This window comes from Oncorhynchus kisutch, linkage group LG21 (assembly GCF_002021735.2).
Source record: "Oncorhynchus kisutch isolate 150728-3 linkage group LG21, Okis_V2, whole genome shotgun sequence".
NCBI lineage: Eukaryota > Metazoa > Chordata > Actinopteri > Salmoniformes > Salmonidae > Oncorhynchus > Oncorhynchus kisutch.
Genome location: NC_034194.2, coordinates 3,227,572 through 3,246,382, shown reverse-complemented (window position 1 = coordinate 3,246,382; position 18,811 = coordinate 3,227,572). Strand labels below are relative to the sequence as shown.

Sequence of the window (18,811 nt, the reverse complement as noted above, 5' to 3'; positions counted from 1 at the left end):
AAGGAAATTGCAGAACGGCGTAAAGTTCTGTATCCAGTCTTAGATTGAAAGGAAAATAGATTGAAAGGGAAATGCCTAGCTTTCATAGTCGATAAACTGTATATTGATAACCAAATGTTCAGAGACACAGACTACTCTAAAGATTACAAACAATTACGAATTTATTTTCTCATTTGCAACTGCGACCTGGCCAAGATAAAGCGTAGCAATTCGACACATACAACAACACAGATTTACACATGGAATAAACAAAACATACAGTCAATAATACAGTAGAACAAAATAAAACAAAAAGTCTATATACAGTGAGTGCAAATGAGATAAGTTAAGGAAATAAATAGGCCATGGTGGAAAACGTAATTACAATATATCAATTAAACACTGGATTGGTAGATCGGCAGAAGATGATTGTGCAGGTAGAGATACTGGGGTGCAGAGGAGCAAAATAAATAAATACCAGTATGGGGATGAGGTAGGTAGATAGATAGCTTGTTTACAGATGGGCTATGTACAGGTGCAGTGATCTCTAAGCTGCTCTGACAGCTGGTGCTTAAGCTAGTGAGGGAGATGTGAGTCTCCAGCGTCAGAGATTTTTGCAATTCGTTCCAGTCATGGGCAGCAGAGAACTGGAAGGAAAGACGACCAAAGGAGGAATTGGCTTTGGGGGTGACCAAAGCCAATTGAGATATACCTGCTGGAGCGCGCGCTACGAGTGGGTGCTGCTATGGTGACCAGTGAGCTAAGGCGGGGCTTTACCTAGCAGAGACTTGTAGATAACCTGTAGCCAGTGGGTTTGGCGACGAGTAAGAAGCGAGGGCCAACCAACGAGAGCGTACAGGTCGCAATGGTGGGTAGTGTATGGGGCTTTGGTGACAAAACGGATGGCACTGTGATAGACTGCATCCAGTTTGTTGAGTAGAGTGTTGGAGGCTATTTTATAGATGACATCACCGAAGTCGAGGATCGGTAGGATGGTCAGTTTTACGAGGGTATGTTTGGCAGCATGAGTGAAGGATGCTTTGATATAGGAGGCCGATTCTAGATTTAATTTTGGATTGGAGATGCTTTATGTGAGTCTGGAAGGAGAGTTTACAGTCTAACCAGACAGCCAGGTATTTGTAGTTGTCCACGTATTCTAAGTCAGAGCCGTCCAGAGTAGTGATGCTGGACGGGCGAGCATTTGCGGGCAGTGATCGATTGAATAGCATGCATTTAGTTTTACTTGCGTTTAAGAGCAGTTGGAGTCCACGGAAGGAGAGTTGTATGGCATTGAAGCTCGTCTGGAGGAGAGTTAACACAGTGTCCAAGGAGGGGCCAGAAGTATACAGAATGGTGTCGTTTGTGTAGAGGTGGATCAGAGAATCACCAGCAGCAAGAGCAACATCATTGATGTATACAGAAAAGAGAGTCGGCCTGAGAATTGAACCCTGTGGCACACCCATAGAGACTGTCAAAGGTCCAGACAACAGGCCCTCCGATTTGACACACTGAACGCTATATCAGAGAAGTAGTTGGTAAACCAGGCGAGGCAATCATTTGAGAAACCAAGGCTGTCGAGTCTGCCAATAAGAATGTTGTGATTGACAGTCGAAAGCCTTGGCCAGGTCGATGAATACGGCTGCACAATAATGTCTCTTATCGATGGCGGTTATGATGTCGTTTAGAACCTTGAGCGTGGCTGAGGTGCACCCATGACCAGCTCTGAAACCAGATTGCATAGCGGAGAAGGTATGGTGGGACTCGAAATGGTCAGTAATCTGTTTGTTAACTTGGCTTTCGAAGACCTTAGAAAGACAGGGTAGGATAGATATAGGTCTGTAGAGGTTTGAGTGTTGTCACGAACCGGCTCAACGCCCGTAACAAAGGGAGACAACGTGGAGATAAGGAGTAACAAAATATATATTTATTAACTAAAGCAACTAAGGAAAATATACAATGGTGTGTGTAATCAGTAATCAGTAGTGTAAGTGAGTGTTTTGCATGAATGTGATAATGCAGGGTGTTGAAAGGTGCCAAAGCAAACAAACAAAAGGCCACCAAGAACCACAACACAATCTACAAAGGTGTCTGCATGGAGAGAGTCTTCTCCATGAATGGGGAAGTGGTGTATTTATCCTGGGAGACACCGGGCCCAGGTGTTTCCCATAAAGCTGACGACCCTCCCAACTCCGCCCACCAGCATCCTAATAAGGAAATAACAGAGAGAGAATACAGCAGACAGAGTGGGAGGGTCGTCACAGTGTCAACCCCTTTGAAGAGGGGGATGACCGCGGCAGCTTTCCAATCTTTGGGAATCTCAGACGATACGAAAGAGAGGTTGAACAGGCTAGTAATAGGGGTTGCAACAATTTCGGCAGATAATTTTAGAAAGAGAGGGTCCAGATTGTCTAGCCCGGCTGATTTGTAGGGGTCCAGATTTTGCAGCTCTTTCAGAACATCAGCTATCTGGATTTGGGTAAAGGAGAAATGGTGGGGGCTTTGGCGGTTTGCTGTGGAGGGTGCCGGGCAGTTGACCGGGGTAGGGGTAGCCATGTGAAAAGCATGGCCAGCCGTAGAGAAATGCTTATTGAAATTCTCAATTATAGTGGATTTATCGGTGACAGTGTTTCCTAGTCTCAGAGCAGTGGGCAGCTGGGAGGAGGTGCTCTTATTCTCCATGGACTTTACAGTGTCCCAGAACTTTTTTGAGTTAGTACTACAGGATGCAAATTTCTGTTTGAAAAAGCTTGCCTTAGCTTTTCTAACTGCCTGTGTATATTTGTTCCTAATTTCCCTGAAAAGTAGCATATCACGGGGGCTATTCGATGCTAATGCAGAACGCCACAGGATGTTTTTGTGCTGGTCAAGGGCAGACAGGTCTGGAGTGAACCAAGACTATATTTATTCCTAGTTCTACATTTTTTTGAGAGGGGCATGCTTATGGTGAGGAAAGCACTTTTATGAATAGCCAGGCATCATCTACTGACGGGATGAGGTCAATGTCATTCCAGGATACCCCGGCCAGGTCGATTAGAAAGGCCTGCTCGGAGAAGTGTTTCAGGGAGCGTTTGACAGTGATGAGGGGTGGTCGTTTGGTCGCAGACCCATTACGGATGCAGGCAATGAGGCAGTGATCGCTGAGATCTTGATTGAAAATAGCAGAGGTGTATTTGGAGCGCGAATTAGTTAGGATGACATCTATGAGGGTGCCCATGTTTACTGATTTGGGGTTGTACCTGGTAGGTTCATTGATCATTTGTGTGAGATTGAGGGCATCAAGCTTAGTTTGTAGGATGGCCGGGGTGTTAAGCATGTCCCAGGTTAGGTCACCTAGTAGCACGAGCTCAGAAGATAGATGGGGGCAATCAATTCACATATGGTATCGAGGGCACAGCTGGGGGCAGAGGGAGGTCTATTGCAAGTGGCAACAGTGAGAGACTTGTTTCCGGAAAGGTGAATTTTTAGAAGTAGAAGCTCAAATTGTTTGGGTTGCAGACACCGCCCCCTTTGGCAGTTCTATCTTGGCGGAAAACATTATAGTTAGCAATGGAGATTTCAGGATTTTTGGAGGTTTTTCTACGCCAGGATTCAGACATGGCTAAGACATCTGGGTTGGCAGAGTGTGCTAAAGCAGTGAGTAAAACAAACTTAGGGAGTAGGCTTCTAATGTTAACATGCATGAAACCAAGGCTTTTACATTTACAGAAGTCATCAAATGAGAGCACCTGGGGGGCGGGAGTGGAGCTAGGCACTGCAGGACCTGGATTAACCTCCACATCACCAGAGGAGAAGTAGGATAAGGGTACGGCTAAAGACTATACGAACTGGCCGTCTAGCACGTTCAGAACAGAGAGTAAAAGGAGCAGGTTTCTGGGCACGATAGCATAGATTCAAGGCATCGTGTACAGACAAAGGTAAGGTAGGATGTGAGTACCTTGGAGGTAAACCTAGGCAATGAGTAATGAAGAGAGATAGTCTCTAGAGATGTTTAAACCAGGTGATGTCATCGCATATGTAGGAGGTGGAACAACATGGTAGGTTAAGGCATATTGAGCTGGGCTAGAGGCTCTACAGTGACATAAGACAGTAATCACTAACCAGGACAGTAATGGACAAGGCATATTGATATTAGAGAGAGGCATGCGTAGCCAAGTGAACATATGGGTCCAGTGAGTGGTTGGGCTGGCTGGGGACACGGCGATTCAGACAGTTAGCAGGCTAACAAGCTAACAGTTAGTAGGCCGGGGCTAAACAAGCTAGCAGTTAGCAGGCCGGGTTAGCAAGCAAGCAGTTAGCATGGGCTAGCAGTTACAGACCGGGCAGGTAAGCTAGCAGTTAGCAGGCCGGGGCAGGCAGCTAGCAGTTAGTAGACCGGGGCAAGCTAGCAGTTAGCAGGCCGGGTTAGCAAGCAGTTAGCAGGGGCTAGCAGTTAGCAGGCCGGGTTAGCAAGCAGTTAGCAGGGGCTAGCAGTTAGCAGACCGGGTTAGCAAGCAAGCAGTTAGCAACGGCTAGCAGTTAGCAGACCGGGCAGGCAAGCTATCAGTTAGCAGACCGGGCCCGGCAAGCTAGCAGTTAACAGACCGGGTTAGCAAGCAAGCAGATAGCAGGGGCTAGATAGTTAGCCTTTGGGGGATGTCACGATGGGGGTAAGTCTGTTTTTGCCTCTTCGTGCGGTGACATCGATAGACCGGTCGTGGAATTAGTAGGGTTCCAGGTAGCTCTAGGTAGCTAGCAGGTCTAGCTGGTTAGCATAATGGGCCTTCAGCGGGCGTCGCGCCTGAGGGGCCTGTTGGAGTCCTCGGGCAGATTATGTCCGTATTCCGGTCGTAGGGGATCTGCGGGGTTCCATGCCCCATACCGGCTGTAGAAGGGGTCCGGATATTGTAGCCCAGGAGTATACTTCGGTGGTAGCACAGGAGCCCTGGCCGGGCTAGCTTCAAGCTAATTGGTGCTTGCTCTGGGATGGAAACGCTAGTCAGGAGTAGTCATCCGTGATTGCGGTTAGCTAGTTGTGAAGATCCAGATGAAAATGTTCAGTTTGCGGTAGGAATCCGGGGATAAAAATAACAGGCCCGTTATGCTCTGGTTAGAGTCAAGTTGTTCGACCTGACGAGAGCTTTCCGTGCTGAAGGTTAGCTGATGACCGCTGGCAATGGTTTGCTGACTGATAGCTGGTAGTTAGCTGGCTAGCTTCAGTTGAGGGATTCCGGATCCGAAGTAAATACTTTAGGGGGAAAAAAAAAAGCAGATCCACGCCACATTGGGTGAGGCGGGTTGCAGGAGAGTATTTAGATGGAGGTTTAGCAAAATATTTTAAAGGGTATGCGACGAAAAATATGTAAAACGATATATACAAGGGACACGACAGGACAAAGACTTTTCCAACAGTCTTGAAGGAGTTTCCACATATGCTGAGCACTTGTTGGATGCTTTTCCGTCCAATTCAAAGTTGTGATTTGTCTCATTGTTCCAACCTGCTGCTGGCTTTTTTTTCTTCTTCTAAGAGACCTGGTCCAGAGGCAGGTAAAAGGGTTTAAAATTAAGCAACTACATTACACTACTGACCTAGTCAAAGCTTCCTCCAGAATCTCATACAGCTGTAGTAACTGAACTCAACCTGCAGGTTTGAGTAGGAGGAAGCAGCTGTAGGCAAGGTTTGACTGGTGTGTACTTGCCCAGAGACCAAGCCAACTCAGATTTGGCTTCTGCCAGCAATTCTGCAGGAGCAAGCCCCCCCCCCCCCAAAAGCAAAGTCAACAGGTGCAGTGCCCCTTTAAAAACACCTGGAAATTTAAGTAGCAAGGGATTTACATTGCAAGAGAAAGTTGTCAAATATTTGGCATAATGTCAGAAGCCAATGGGAAAAGTACACACTTCATTCCCCTGGTTAGTTTGTCACAGGATGCATTGGCAATGTGAAAGGGGCAACCCTCCTACTTCCAGTGGGAATACTGTTGTGCACCACTTTGAGACAAAGCCTTACAGTGCATGGGAGAAGGCCTTGATGCCATGTACCCGGGTCACCAAGAATGTCAAGTCTTAGTTATTAGAATATTTAGGTATTGTGTTAGTGTTAGCACTGGTCCTGAAATGTTGGAAAGAGTTGAACCAGAGTTAAAATGTTAATACAATTGTATTACTTTATTGAAAAATAGCTTCACTGCCATGACCAAGTGTCAGTGTCCCAACAACCTCTGTTGAGGGGGCACACCATTTGTCAAGTTATCCCTGGACTAGCTAGCTCATTACTCAGCACCACGTTAGAGTTTGAAAGAAATGAGTTCTTAAGGTGCTGACTAAACCAATCGGAATTTATTTAAAATTGTACAATGAAGCATAAACAAATAAATGGAACACTTTTATTACATTTTCTAAACAAAGTTGGATGAGTCAGACAGAAGAATAGGTCCAGATGAGATCTGATGCTGGCTGATGTCTGCAGCTCTGCGACCTAGAACAAGATCATACAGGGTCAGGAGGACAGGACGAAGTTCATACTAATGTGGTACTAATGTGGGGGGGGTTGACTTATGAACATACCTCTTCTTGAGCCAGTTGGTTTGAGAGGCTTTGCGTTCCAAAGGGGGCTTGCACACTGGCCAGAGCAGATGCCATCAGGTTTGGTGGTGTCGCAGAGGTCTGCATCACAATGAACAAATATCTATGGAGAGGAGTCAGTTTTAATATATAGTTTTTAAATGACTCAAGCTAGCATCACAAAGAACGTAGGCCCTTCAGAGCAACTGGTCTAAATTACCTGTTCTTTCAGGACTGTCTCATCCGTGGTGAAGGTGAACATCTTGACTGAGAAGCGTTTGACATGAGCGGGTATATGAATCCTGGCGTCTGCAACAACTGGATGGAAGACTATGTAGCGGTCATCAAGATTCTCACAACTGAGGGGAGAAAGAGAATACATTTGCTTTAAATGTTAGGCAGCAGAACACCAATTTTTTGGTTAAGTTCAAGTAGTCTCTCCCTGTTTGGTGTGTAGTGACTGACCCTGGGTTCTAGTCATTTTTAGCCTGGCTACCCATCCACATCACGCCAGCCATAGGCCATCCCCCACAATGAATGGAGATTGATATAGCAGCAAGAATTCAGGGTGAGTTGTCAGGTTCATATAAAAACTGCATTTATTTTCAGCAAACTTAACATGTAAATATTTGTATGAACATAAGATTCAACAACCGAGACAAACTGAACAAGTTCCACAGACATGTGACTAACAGAAATGGAATAGCGTGTCCTTAAACAAAGGGGGGGCCCTAGCCCTCACCCGCCGATCCAACAGGTCCCAGACGTTCTCAATGGGATTCGTCCTCGTTGCTGGCCATGGCAGAACTGACATTCCTGTCTTGCAGGAAATCACGCACAGAACGAGCAGTATGGCATTGTCATGTCAGGGTGAGCCTGCAGGAAGGGTACCACATGAGGGAGGAGGATGTCTTCCCTGTAATACACAGCATTGACATCATTGTATGCAATCTCACAAGCTCAGTCTGATGATGCTGTGACACACCGCCCCAGACCATGATGGATCCTCCACCGCCAAATCTATCCCGCTCCAGAGTACAGTCCTCAGTGTAATGCTCATTCCGGTGACAATAAACGCAAATCTGACCATCACCCCTGGTGAGACAAAACCGCGACTCGGCAATGAAGAGCACCCTTTGCCAGACCTGTCTTATCCAGCGATGGTGGGTTTGCGCCTATAGGAGACGTTGTTGCCAGTGAGGACCTGCCTTAAAACAGACCTACAAGCCCTCAGTCCAGCCTCTCTCAGCCTCCTGCGAACACTGATGGAGGGATTGTGCTTTCTTGGTGTAACTCGGGCAGTGGTTGCCATCCTGTCCCGCAGGTGTGATGGTCGGATGCACTAATCCTGTGCAGGTGTTACACGTGGTCTGCCACTGCGAGGACGTTCAGCTGTCTGTCCTGTAGCGCCGTCTTAGGCATCTCACAGTACGGACGTCGCAATTTATTGCCCTGGCCATGTTTGCAGTCCTCATGCCTCCTTGCAGCACGTTCACGCAGATGAGCAGGGACCCTGGGAATCTTTCTTTTGGTGTTTTTCCAGAGTCAGTAGAAAGGCCTCTAGTGGCCAACATTTTCATAATGGTCACCTTAATTGTCTAACATTTGTAAGCGTCTTAACCCTTCCACTGGTGCATGTTCACTAATGGTTTAGGGTTCAATGAACAAGCAGGGGAAAGTGTTTAAACCCTTTGCAATGAAGATCTGTGAAGTTATTTGGATTTTGACAAATTCTTTGAAAAACGTTTACGTTTACTTTTTTTGCCCAGTGTGCAGACAAGCAAACTGCTGGCAACAAGAAATTAAGACGATGTTTAAATCCTAGTAACTGCAACCCTAATCATGTCACTTGGTTATCCTGGTTATCCAAGACAAGTCTCAAAGTTTGTATATCAAAAGTCATGCTAGCTACCGTTTCACAATGAGGTCCCAGCTAGGTAGAGTGGTCCTGTCCTCATGTAGAGTTGCCCAGCAGTTCTCCAAGACCAGTGCAATCCGAGGGTCAGTAGACCACATCAGCTCCACTTCAAAATACAGAGGCTGTTGCAAGTACTTCACCACTGGGTAGTCCTCAGTTTGGTAGAATAAGTCATAAGAAACCTCTGAAAACAGAAATAGAATTGTCACATGCGCCAAGAGGTGTAGACCTTGCAAATACTTAAAATGCAGTTAAAAATAACTACAAAATAAATAAAAGTACCAAATAATTAAAGAGCAGCGAGGCTATATATGGGTACAGAGTCAATGTACAGGGGCACCGGTTAGTTGATGTAATATGTACAAGTAGGTAGAGTTATTAAAGTGACGATGCATAGATATAGCAGCAGTTTAAGGGGGGGGGGGGATGCAAAAAGTCAGGGTAGCCATGTTAGATGTTAATTAGATGTTGATGAATTATCAAAAATATTTTTACATCACTTTCAGGGAATAGGGATAACAACCACCCCCCCCAGCCATAAGATTTATTTAGACATCTATGGTTGGAAAAATTGAGCATACTTAAGTTTAGGTTTAAGGTAAAAATGTAACCTCAACATTCAGTGAATAGAACACCCATATTGGGACAGGGTTGCACCCAAACTAGTCTAGTTTTACCCTGGGCTAGTCTCATTTGGACCACTAGTTGTCCCACTCCAGGATCAGCCTTGGGGTCGCTGTTCCTTGGCCTAGTACGGAATGCCATGGTCTCAGTGTCGTTGACCAGGTAGTAGCAGGAGACTGTGTGCCTGAAAGAAGCAGTCAAACCAGTGAGGGATATGCATATGACTGAGGGGTGGTCACAACATAGTGGCACATTCTTACCGATAGTCTGGATTGATTAGACCTTTCCTACTTTGATGTTTGCCCATGCTGTGGTGCATGGAGATTTCATTCTCGTACGCCATGACATTGTCGAAGAACTACAAAGAGAGGAGAGGCCTATTAGAGCTGCAAACTTATCAGTACATGTACAGTATTAGACAAGTCATTTACAGTACAGAAAGGTAAAGTCTAGACAACTGGGCCTGTGTCAGCACAGGAGTGCTAACATAGGCACAAATACCCCCTGCAATTAAAAACCAGGTCACAGCTCAGCACTCCTAATCTGAGACACTTTAGAACTATGGGCCCAGAAACAGTCTCACTGTTCTGGTGGTGCCACAGGAGTTGAGGTTGAAGGAGAAGAAGGCAAAGCGGTCATTGCTGAAGACCGGTTTACATGACTGGTCACTCAAGGTCAGGTATTTGGGGTTTAGGTTGCGAACAGATTCCACCTTCACTGCCAGTGCAGTCACTGTGCCATTGGGGTAGCACTCTGAAATAAAAGCAAAGTGTTCAACAAAGCAAGTGTAGAAAAGGTAGTGCACCCTTACCCAAGTCAACATGCTGTTCTTGTAATATTTAAATCAGCTCTTTAACTTTCTAATAGTCTTAATCAAGTATAAAGCATATGACTTAAAATTGAAAACAAACCAGTCATGGTCAAGGGGAAGTAGCAGGCAAGCGAGAGGTCGTTGAGTTGCCACATGTTAGGGGTCTCCAAGAGCAACAAGTCTACTCTGGCTCTGATAGAGTCAGACTGCACCGTCTTAAAAAATATAAAACAATCATTCAGGGGCAGGCAAGTACGATTTAGCAGCTGGACAAGATTAAACTGATGGTCAGGAACAGTCACTGCTAATTGGCCCCAAGTAAGCTAAACTTCAAAACATGTTACATTAAGACAACGTGGAAATGTACAAATCTGGAAACTGGGGCAAAAGTCTAACAACCCCTGGCTTATTAGGTAGGTCAATAAAAAGGTTAGCTGATCCCCATTGTTACACAAGTTTGGCTTGCAAGGGTAGTGTAGTGGTATTAGAGCTACAAGTAAACATGAGCAGACACCTCATACCTCAAAAACTGTATCAGGAGCGGTGTACGGCACTACGATACTGACGTGAGTGTTGTTGTCAGTGAGACTATACAGCTCAGTGTCTAGCTCCCTCCATGAACCAGCATGAAGCATCATGATCTGGAAGTTATCCCCTTGGCTCCCATATTTGACAGAAATGTAGAAATTGTCCTGGTCACAGAATCCAGTGGTCGTGGGAAGAACTAAAGGGGTAAAGCTTAAATTCAGTTCTGTCATGACAAATAATCTAATCCTTTAGTTGATCTGAAGCACCTGGCTGGGTGCATGCAATATGATGCCCAACATCCTTGAGTCATTCTACTGAAGGGAGCTAGAGGAGATTTAACCCATGTGGCCTTACCAACATCTTCCAGGGAGGCCTCCAGCTCTGCAGGGTGGGGGAATGGGATTTGTTCAGGCAGGATGAGCAGACCGAAGACCAGAGGGAGGAAGTAGACAGTTGTCAAGGGATTAGGGTTCTGCAGATTGTGGAAGTAAAAAAAAAAAAAAGAGCATTACATGTTGGTAGTGTTCTGCATGTCATCTGTTCAAGTACTCTAAACTGAAAATCCCAAAATGTTACTTTACGAGATTTATACTGGCATAAATATATTTACAACATTCTACAATCGATTTGACCAAAGGGACCTACATGTTTCAGGACAACTTCATCTGAGAAGGGCACTTGTAGCGAGAAGGTCTTTGAGCTGTTGGCGAAGCGGTGCTCCTGAAAGTCAAAACCTCTGGCATTGCACTCCGTGACAGTCAGCACCCCAGTAGTGAAAGTAATGTTCAGCAGCGACACATCATGGAGGAAGGTCCCTAAGAGGACGTTGAACACCTTCTGCTCAGGAACTATGCCTAGAAGACAACGGGTAGAGGCCAACATGGGTTAAACAGCTACGTTTAATGGGGTGTGTTAATGCACAAAACATTGCAGAGAGTAATTGAATTAGAGCCAACATGCCATATTCTACATCAGTGTCATCATTTTTGTATTCGGGACCAGCAAGCTATGACTTCCTACTTGGACTAGCACCCATTTAAACTAGACATTGGGAAACAGTTTAGCACTATACAGCCTGCCTTTACTACAAGTGAAGTAGACTCACTTTCAGTAACATGTGGAGGTCTGGGCATCAGAGGGGTAGTGATGGGAAAGAGGACTTTATATCGCGTGTCAGCCCGTGTGTCTTCTGCCCTCCACAGCAACTCAAGCATGGGTTCAACAGTGTAGGTTATGTGGTATGAATAATCTGGGGCGTGACTCTGCACTCAGAATGAAGTAATTACAAATCAGGTAAATAATGTCATCTTAAGAGGGTTGTGTTCAATGGGCACCAAACAGATGAAAATTGACTGAAAGGGACTAGTCCAAAATGCTAATGAACCATTGAAAATTATTAGTTGTGCCGTAATGAAAATGTAAGTCATGTCAGACCTTGTAGTAGCCATCAGGTGACCCCACAGGAAGCTCAATGACAACATGGGACTCTGTGATTGACAGCTTGTAGCGTCTGATGGCCATCATGGTTTTGTCCAACCTCTGGCCATCGATGCCCATGTGAGTCTCCAGGATCTTGAAGGCGCTAGAGATCAGCGGGGGGATGCGGCGAGGCACGTACCAGGTGATCACCTCATCAGTGAAGACCAAGCCACCTGCAGAGGAAGCAAATGAGCAGTTCCATAGGCACATTGATTAGTGATCCTCAATGCTAAGTAGCCCCAGCTAAGTGGCTAACCTGCCAATACTGCTAATCCAGGGAGTTCACCAATCAGTTTAGTCAGGTGTGATAAATGAAGCTGGGACAAAACCCCTATGCTACAGCAGTACTCCAAGCAGGAATGAAAACATAGTGAGAGTCCCATTTAAACAACATATACACATACCTGTAGGACAGGCAGCAGCCGAAACTATGATGGCCAGCCTGCGAACCTGCTTGTAGTAAGTGGACACACTGAAGACCTCCATGGGAACTCCTGCCACCTGGGGAGAGAAGGAAAATGATCCTTCTACATGACAGGCATATTCTAGCCAATAAATGTCTGCCATGCTAACAGGGAAGTGATACACCAGGATGCAGAAGATGCTTGGGCAGAGGCTCACTTCTTCAGCGTAGGTCTCCGGCATGTTGTAGGGGCTTCGCAACACCAGTCTTGTTGGGGTAGTCATTGCACCGTAGCCAGCTCGGTGAGCATCCTTCAGCACCATGACCTTCGAGTCAGGGGTGTGAAATGTCATCTTCCAGATGCTGTTTGGCGCAACGGCCTATCAAGGGAAAATAGCAACTCAGTTCAGACAAGTCATTCTTGCCAGCTGTATACAAACTAAATCTATTCATGAGACATACGTCAGGGATGGCATCCTGCCAGGTCTCTTGAACTTTCTGGCCATCCATGGTGACTGGGACTTCTGGAGTGACCATGAGGGTTGACACCTAAGGGACAGAGCAAGTCACCAAAGCATGCTCAGTAAATTCTAAACCCAACCATTGCCTGCCAGCACCCCCCAATCCAAATGTACTGTAAAGCCATGTATTGATATGGCCACCTGAAAATCTAGGGATGATCAGGATTGCCTCACCTCCATGTAGTTCCTGTCACAGAGAATTTCCCGGGACGCCCAGCGGGAGTAGCTGCATGTCTCGGTCACGTCATGCTGGATCTTCTTTGACAGGCCATCGCCATACATTTGGAATCGCAGGCCAAGGTTAAATGTCTCATCCGCCTATGGGAACAAATGTAGTACTGGGTCAAGTTCATTATGCACTAAACATAAACTGGCTGAAACAGGGGTTGAATACCTAGAACGCTGGTAGTGCTGCAAGAGCTTTTGACATTTTCCCTAAATGAATACGCATTAGTGATTCGAGGAGTTAACAGACACCAGATAACCAGATCAAGAAACACCCTCAAGTTGTCATTTGTGAACTTCAATGTCCCTTTAAGATTACCTGGTTGTCAACATAACAGCCCAACAAGGACACAAAGACTTTTGTGTTCCCCCAAGGGTCAGAGTCCATGCTGTATCCACACTGGGCAGCCAAGGTGGGCGACAACGGTATAATTTCAGTGCCATCTGAAAGCACAGTGGTGGATAAGAGCAGAGCAGATTTGAGAGTAACGTTCACATAAACATGGAGAATCTACTCACTGATGACAGCAATTTCTAGCTGGCTCCCCACAGCCAGAGCTTCGTCCAATGTTAGCCTCATGATATTCCAAAGGCACTCAGACCTCAAACCACCATCTGTTTGGAGAGAAGGTGCCAGTAAGTCATATTGATCAGTGTTAAGTAGGTACAGATGCACTACAGGCAAAAATGAAACAACTTAGATCATTTGGGGTAGCAGTCAGATATGTTCTTTGTCTTGTCTCATTTTTTCTTCGCATATATTTTTAATCTCAATCTACAGACTGAACATGCTCTCCTGCAACCCATCTCACCCAATGTGGTATGGATCTAATATTTTTTTATACATGAGAACTGGAACCCCGTTCAGAAGCTAGCCAGATAACGGCTAGTAGTCAGTTAGCCACTGCTAGCGGTCATCACCATTGACTCAGACATCTTCGATATCAAACCAGAGCATATCAGACTGCTTTTTCTCTACTACATCTACGGATTCCTACTGCAAGCTCTGAACTTTTACTCTGGATCATCGCAGCTAGCTAGCTGCTATCCGAGTGACTACTCTTGGCTAACGTCTGTCCTGAAGCAAGCGACACTTAGCCTCGAGCTAGGCCCCATCTCCCGGCTAGCCGAAGAGATCCAGACAATTCCTGGGGTTCAATACATTTTGCCAATTGACTTGGACCATTTGCTGCCGACACGGTGCCCCGCCGATCCATCACGACTGATCTGCCGATGTAACTGTCCGAGGGGGTTACTTCAGACTCTCCCGTTGCGACATCCGAGGCCCATCTGCTAGCTGTCTGAAATTGCCATGCCTCCAGGTCACCTAGTTACTCACTGGACCCTACGATCACTCGGCTACACATACCTCTCCCTATTTTCAAGATGGCTTGTCTACTGCTGTTTTGGTTAGTCTTATTTCACTGGAGAGCCTCCAGCCCTGCTCAATATGCCTTAGCTACCCCTTTTGTTCCACCCCCCACACATGCAGTGACCTCACCTGGCTTAAAAGGAGCATCTAGAGACAAAACCTCTCATCGTCACTCAATGACTAGGCTTACCTCCACTGTACTCGCATCCTACCACACCCTTGTCGGTACATTATGCCTTGAATCTATTCTACCACACCTAGAAATCTGTTCCTTTTACTCTGTTCCGAATGCACTAGACGACCAGTTATTTTGGCCTTCAGCCATACTTTTATCCTACTCCTCCGGTGATGTAGAGGTTAACCAAGAAGGCCCTGCAGCTCCCAGCATCACTCCCATTCCCCAGGCGCTCTCATTGGTTGAATTCTGTAACCGTAAAAGCATTGTTTCATGCATGTTAACATTAGAAGCCTCAAGTTGATTTATTCACTGCTTTAGCACACTCCGCCAACCCATACGTCCTAGCCGTGTCTGAATCCTGGCTTAGGAAGGCCGCCAATGTCCATCCCGAACTATAACATTTCCGACAAGATAGAACTGCCAAAGAGAGCAGAGTTGCAATCTACTACAGAGCTAGCATGACAGAACTATGCAGGCTATCCAGGTCTGTGCCCAAACAAGTCAAGCTTCTACTTAAAAAAACACCTTTCCAGAAACAAGTTTCTCACCGTTGCTGCTTGTTAGACCCCCTTCAGCCCGAAGCTGGTCCCTGGAAACTATATGTGAATTGATCACCCCCCATCCATCTTCAGAGTTTGTATGGTTAGGTGACCTTAGCTGGGACATGCTTAACATCCCAGCCATCCTACAATCTAAGCTAGATGCCCTCAATCTCACAAATTATTAATGAACCTACAAGGTGCAACCCCAAACCCGTGAACACGGGAACCCTCTTAGATATAATCCTTACCAACTTGCCCTCTAAATACACCTCTGCTGTCTTCAACCAGGATCTCAGTGATCACTGCCTCATTGCCCGTAGTGGGTCCACGGTCAAACAAAAACCCCTCACTGTCAAACACTCCCTCAAACACTTCAGCGAGCAGCCCTTTCTAATTGACCTGGCCCGGGTATCCTGGAAGGATATTGACCTCATCCCGTCAGTGGAGGATGCCTGGGTGCTCTTCAAAAGTGCTTTCCTCACCATCTTAAATAAGCATGCCCCATTCTTAAAATGTAGAACTAAGACCCGATATAACCCTTAGCTCACCCCAGACTTAACTGGGGGGGCTAGCGTCGCATAGCCCCCACGATATGCAACTTTTCAGGGAAGTCAGGAACCAATATACTCAGTCGGTTAGAAACGCTAAGGCTAGCTTTTTCAAACAAAAATTTGCTTCTTGTAGCACTATCTCCAAAAAGATCTTGGACACTAAGGTCAATGGAGAATAAGAGCACCTCCTCCCAGCTGCCCACTGCACTGAGGATAGGAAACACTCACCACTGATAAAGCTACGATTATTGATCATTTCAATATGCATTTTTCTACAGCTGGCCATTCTTTCCACCTGGCAACCCCTACGCCGGCCAACACCTCAGCACCCCCTGAAGCAAATTGCCCAAACACCCACCCACTTCTCCTTCACCCAAAACCAGACAGCCAATATTATGAAAGAGCTACAAATCAGCTGGGCAAAACAATATGGACCTCAAATTATCTGCCAAAATATTTGCTGCCCCTATTCAACCTCCTTGGTATCGTATGAGATCCCTAAAGTTTGGAACGCTGCCGCGGTCATCCCCCTCTTAAAAAGGTGGAGACACTCGACCAAAACTGTTATAGAACTATATCCATCCGGTCCTGCCTTTCAAAAAAAAATAATCTAAAGCCAAGTTAACAAACAGATCACCAACCATTTCAAAGTCCACAGTCCCTTCACTATGCAAACTGGTTTCCAAGCTGGTCATGGGTGCACCTCAGCCATGCTCAAGGTCCTAAACGATATCATAACCGCCATCAATAAAAGACAATACTGTGCGGCCGTATTCATCAACCTGGCCAAGGCTTTCGACTCTGTCAATCACCGCATTCTTATTGGCAGACTCAATAGCTCTGGCTTCTCAAATGACTGCCTCACAAACTACTTCTCAGATAGAGTTAAGTGTGTCAAATCGGAGGGACTGTTGTCCAGACCTCTGCAGTCTCTGGGGGTGTCACAGAGTTCAGTTCTCAGGACAACTCTTTTCTCTGTATATAGCAATGATGTCGCTCTTGCTGCTGGTGATTCTCTAATCCACCTCTACACTGATGACACCATTCTGTATACTTCTGGCCCTTCTTTGGACACTGTGCTAACAAACCCCCAAACGAGCTTCAACACCATACAACACTCCTTCCGTGGCCTCCAACTGCTAGTAAAACTAAGTGCATGCTCTTCAACAGATTTCTGCTTGCACCCTCCCAACTAGCATCACTAATCTAAACAGTTCTGACCTAGAATATGTGGACAACTAGCTAGGTGTCAGGTTAGACTACTCTCCTTCCAGACTCACATTAAGCAATTCCAATCCAAAGTTAAATCTAGAATCAAATTCCTATTTCACAACAATGCCTCCTTCACTCATGCCACCAAACATACCTTCATAAAACTGAATATCCTTCCAGTCCTTGACTTCAGTGACATCATTTACAAAATAGCCTCCAACACTACTCAGCAAATTGGATGCAGTCGATCACAGTGCCACCCGTTTTGTCACCAAAGCCCCATATACACTACCCACCACTGCGACCTGTACGCTCTTGTTGGCTGACTATCCTTCCAATCCTTGACTGGAACAAATTGCAAAAATCTTACAGCTCCCTCTAACTTTAAGTATCAGTTGTCAGAGCAGCTTACCAATCAATGTACACAGCCAATCTGTAAACAGCACACCCAACTACCTCACCCTCATATTATTACTTACCCTCTTGCACCCCAGTATTTCTACTTGCACATCATCTACACATCTATCATGCCAGTGTTATTCATGCTAAATTGTAATTACTTCACCTCTATGGCCTATTTATTGCCTACCTCCCTACATTTGCACAATAAATATATACACGTATTTTCTATTGTGTTGACTGTACATTTGTTTATGTACAACTGCTGTTTTTGTCACATTGCTTTGCTTGATCTTGGTCAGGTCGCAGTTCTAAATAAGAACTTGTTCTCAACTGGCCTACCTGGTTAAATAAAAAATGAATTAGGTAGCACTAACCTGGATGTGAACTGGGCTTGGAACTAGGACTCTGGAACAGACCAGTGACTGGGACAGCTAGCAAAATCCATGTCACACTAAGATAACACAAAAATATATAACTCATTAATATTTCCAGATGTAACAAGTACACCGCATAAGAAAAGCTCAGAAGACTTACAAACATTCAAAAACATGCATCATGCCAAATCAAAAGGGAGCTTTGGCCTGTAGGTGGCCCACCACTGTCAACAACCAAGTGCAGCCCAGCTGTAAACTATACCACTGGAACACAGTAATTGATGTCGCATGTGGCCCTCCCCAGGTGTTATCTGGTAGCCAATCACACTGGCAGCAAGTGACAGTCATTAGCAATTAACAGCCCACATTCACAGCATGTTAGCTGTAATCAGATGGCAGAACGGTCAGATAGAAATGTGCTACATAGAACTGACATGCTTCTCTGTCATGTAGAGTAAATGTGTTTGAGAGCCTTCCCTTTATATTTCTGCAAATGTACTTTTTTAATTCCATCTAGCTTTTTTTAATTATTCCTTTTATTATTCTAATTTATGTCACATTCAACTGTATCAAACATATGGAAACCACATTTGACTCCGTTCCATTAATTCCATTCCAGCCATTCCAATGAGCCCGTCCTCCTATAGCTCCTCCCACCAGCCTCCACTGCTCCCTACCTATCTATTCTGTCTGTCTATTCTCCCGAAGCACCACCTCAACACATCATATTTTGCTGCTACAATACGTCGTCTTTCCCAGGGGGAAGCTGTGAAGCTAACTGTATTTAGCCTATTGCGTGATTGTGTTTGAGTCTGTTATTAAGGATCGGACCCTTTTTTTTCAATTTTCCCCTAAAATGACATACGCAAATCTAACTGCCTGTAGCTCAGGACCTGAAGCAACTATATGTATTTTCTTGATAGCATTTGAAAGGAAACACTTTGTAGTTTGTGTAAATGTGAAATTAATGTAGGAGAATAACACATTAGATCTGGTAAAAGATAATACAAACACAAAAACATGCATCCCCCTAAAATAAAAAAATCTGATTTTCTTTTGTTCCAAATGCAAGAGAAAGGCCACACTTTCAGATAGTAGTCCAGTTGTAACTTATTTAGATTTTGGGTTAGGGTTAGGGTTAGGGTTAGAAGTGCA

The 18,811-nt window shown here is 45.4% G+C and overlaps 1 protein-coding gene across 2 annotated transcripts; it reads right to left on the bottom strand.

Annotated features, from left to right (window-relative positions):
• Positions 1–6,272: 6,272 nt before the first annotated feature.
• LOC109891559 (uncharacterized) lies at positions 6,273–17,949 on the bottom strand. 2 transcript variants are annotated; one of them, XM_031800898.1, is made up of 21 exons: positions 17,817–17,949; positions 17,657–17,733; positions 13,545–13,640; positions 13,345–13,469; positions 12,975–13,118; positions 12,742–12,828; positions 12,498–12,659; positions 12,281–12,377; positions 11,832–12,049; positions 11,503–11,659; positions 11,043–11,251; positions 10,752–10,869; positions 10,391–10,593; positions 9,970–10,084; positions 9,642–9,811; positions 9,319–9,416; positions 9,112–9,242; positions 8,429–8,618; positions 6,737–6,875; positions 6,520–6,640; positions 6,273–6,430 (listed from the first exon to the last, which is right to left on the bottom strand). In XM_031800898.1, the coding sequence occupies exons 1-21, from the start codon at positions 17,837–17,839 to the stop codon at positions 6,351–6,353; spliced, it is 2,760 nt and encodes a 919-aa protein (XP_031656758.1). In that variant the 5' UTR covers positions 17,840–17,949; the 3' UTR covers positions 6,273–6,350. The 2 variants fall into 2 exon arrangements, with proteins under 2 accessions (XP_031656758.1, XP_031656759.1); XM_031800899.1 differs by lacking the exons at positions 17,657–17,733; positions 17,817–17,949 and adding an exon at positions 17,035–17,234.
• Positions 17,950–18,811: the final 862 nt, after the last annotated feature.

Bases quoted from the DNA above. Each gene is read 5' to 3' on its own strand.
- LOC109891559 (XM_031800898.1), bottom strand. From the start codon at position 17,839: ATGATGCATGTTTTTGAATGTTT. The intron at 11,252-11,502 runs GTGAGTCTACTT...GTTGTCTTCTAG, and splicing joins ACCTCCACATGTTACTGAAA to GCATAGTTCCTGAGCAGAAG. The intron at 9,417-9,641 runs GTGAGACTGTTT...CTCTCTTTGTAG, and splicing joins CCTGTGGCACCACCAGAACA to TTCTTCGACAATGTCATGGC.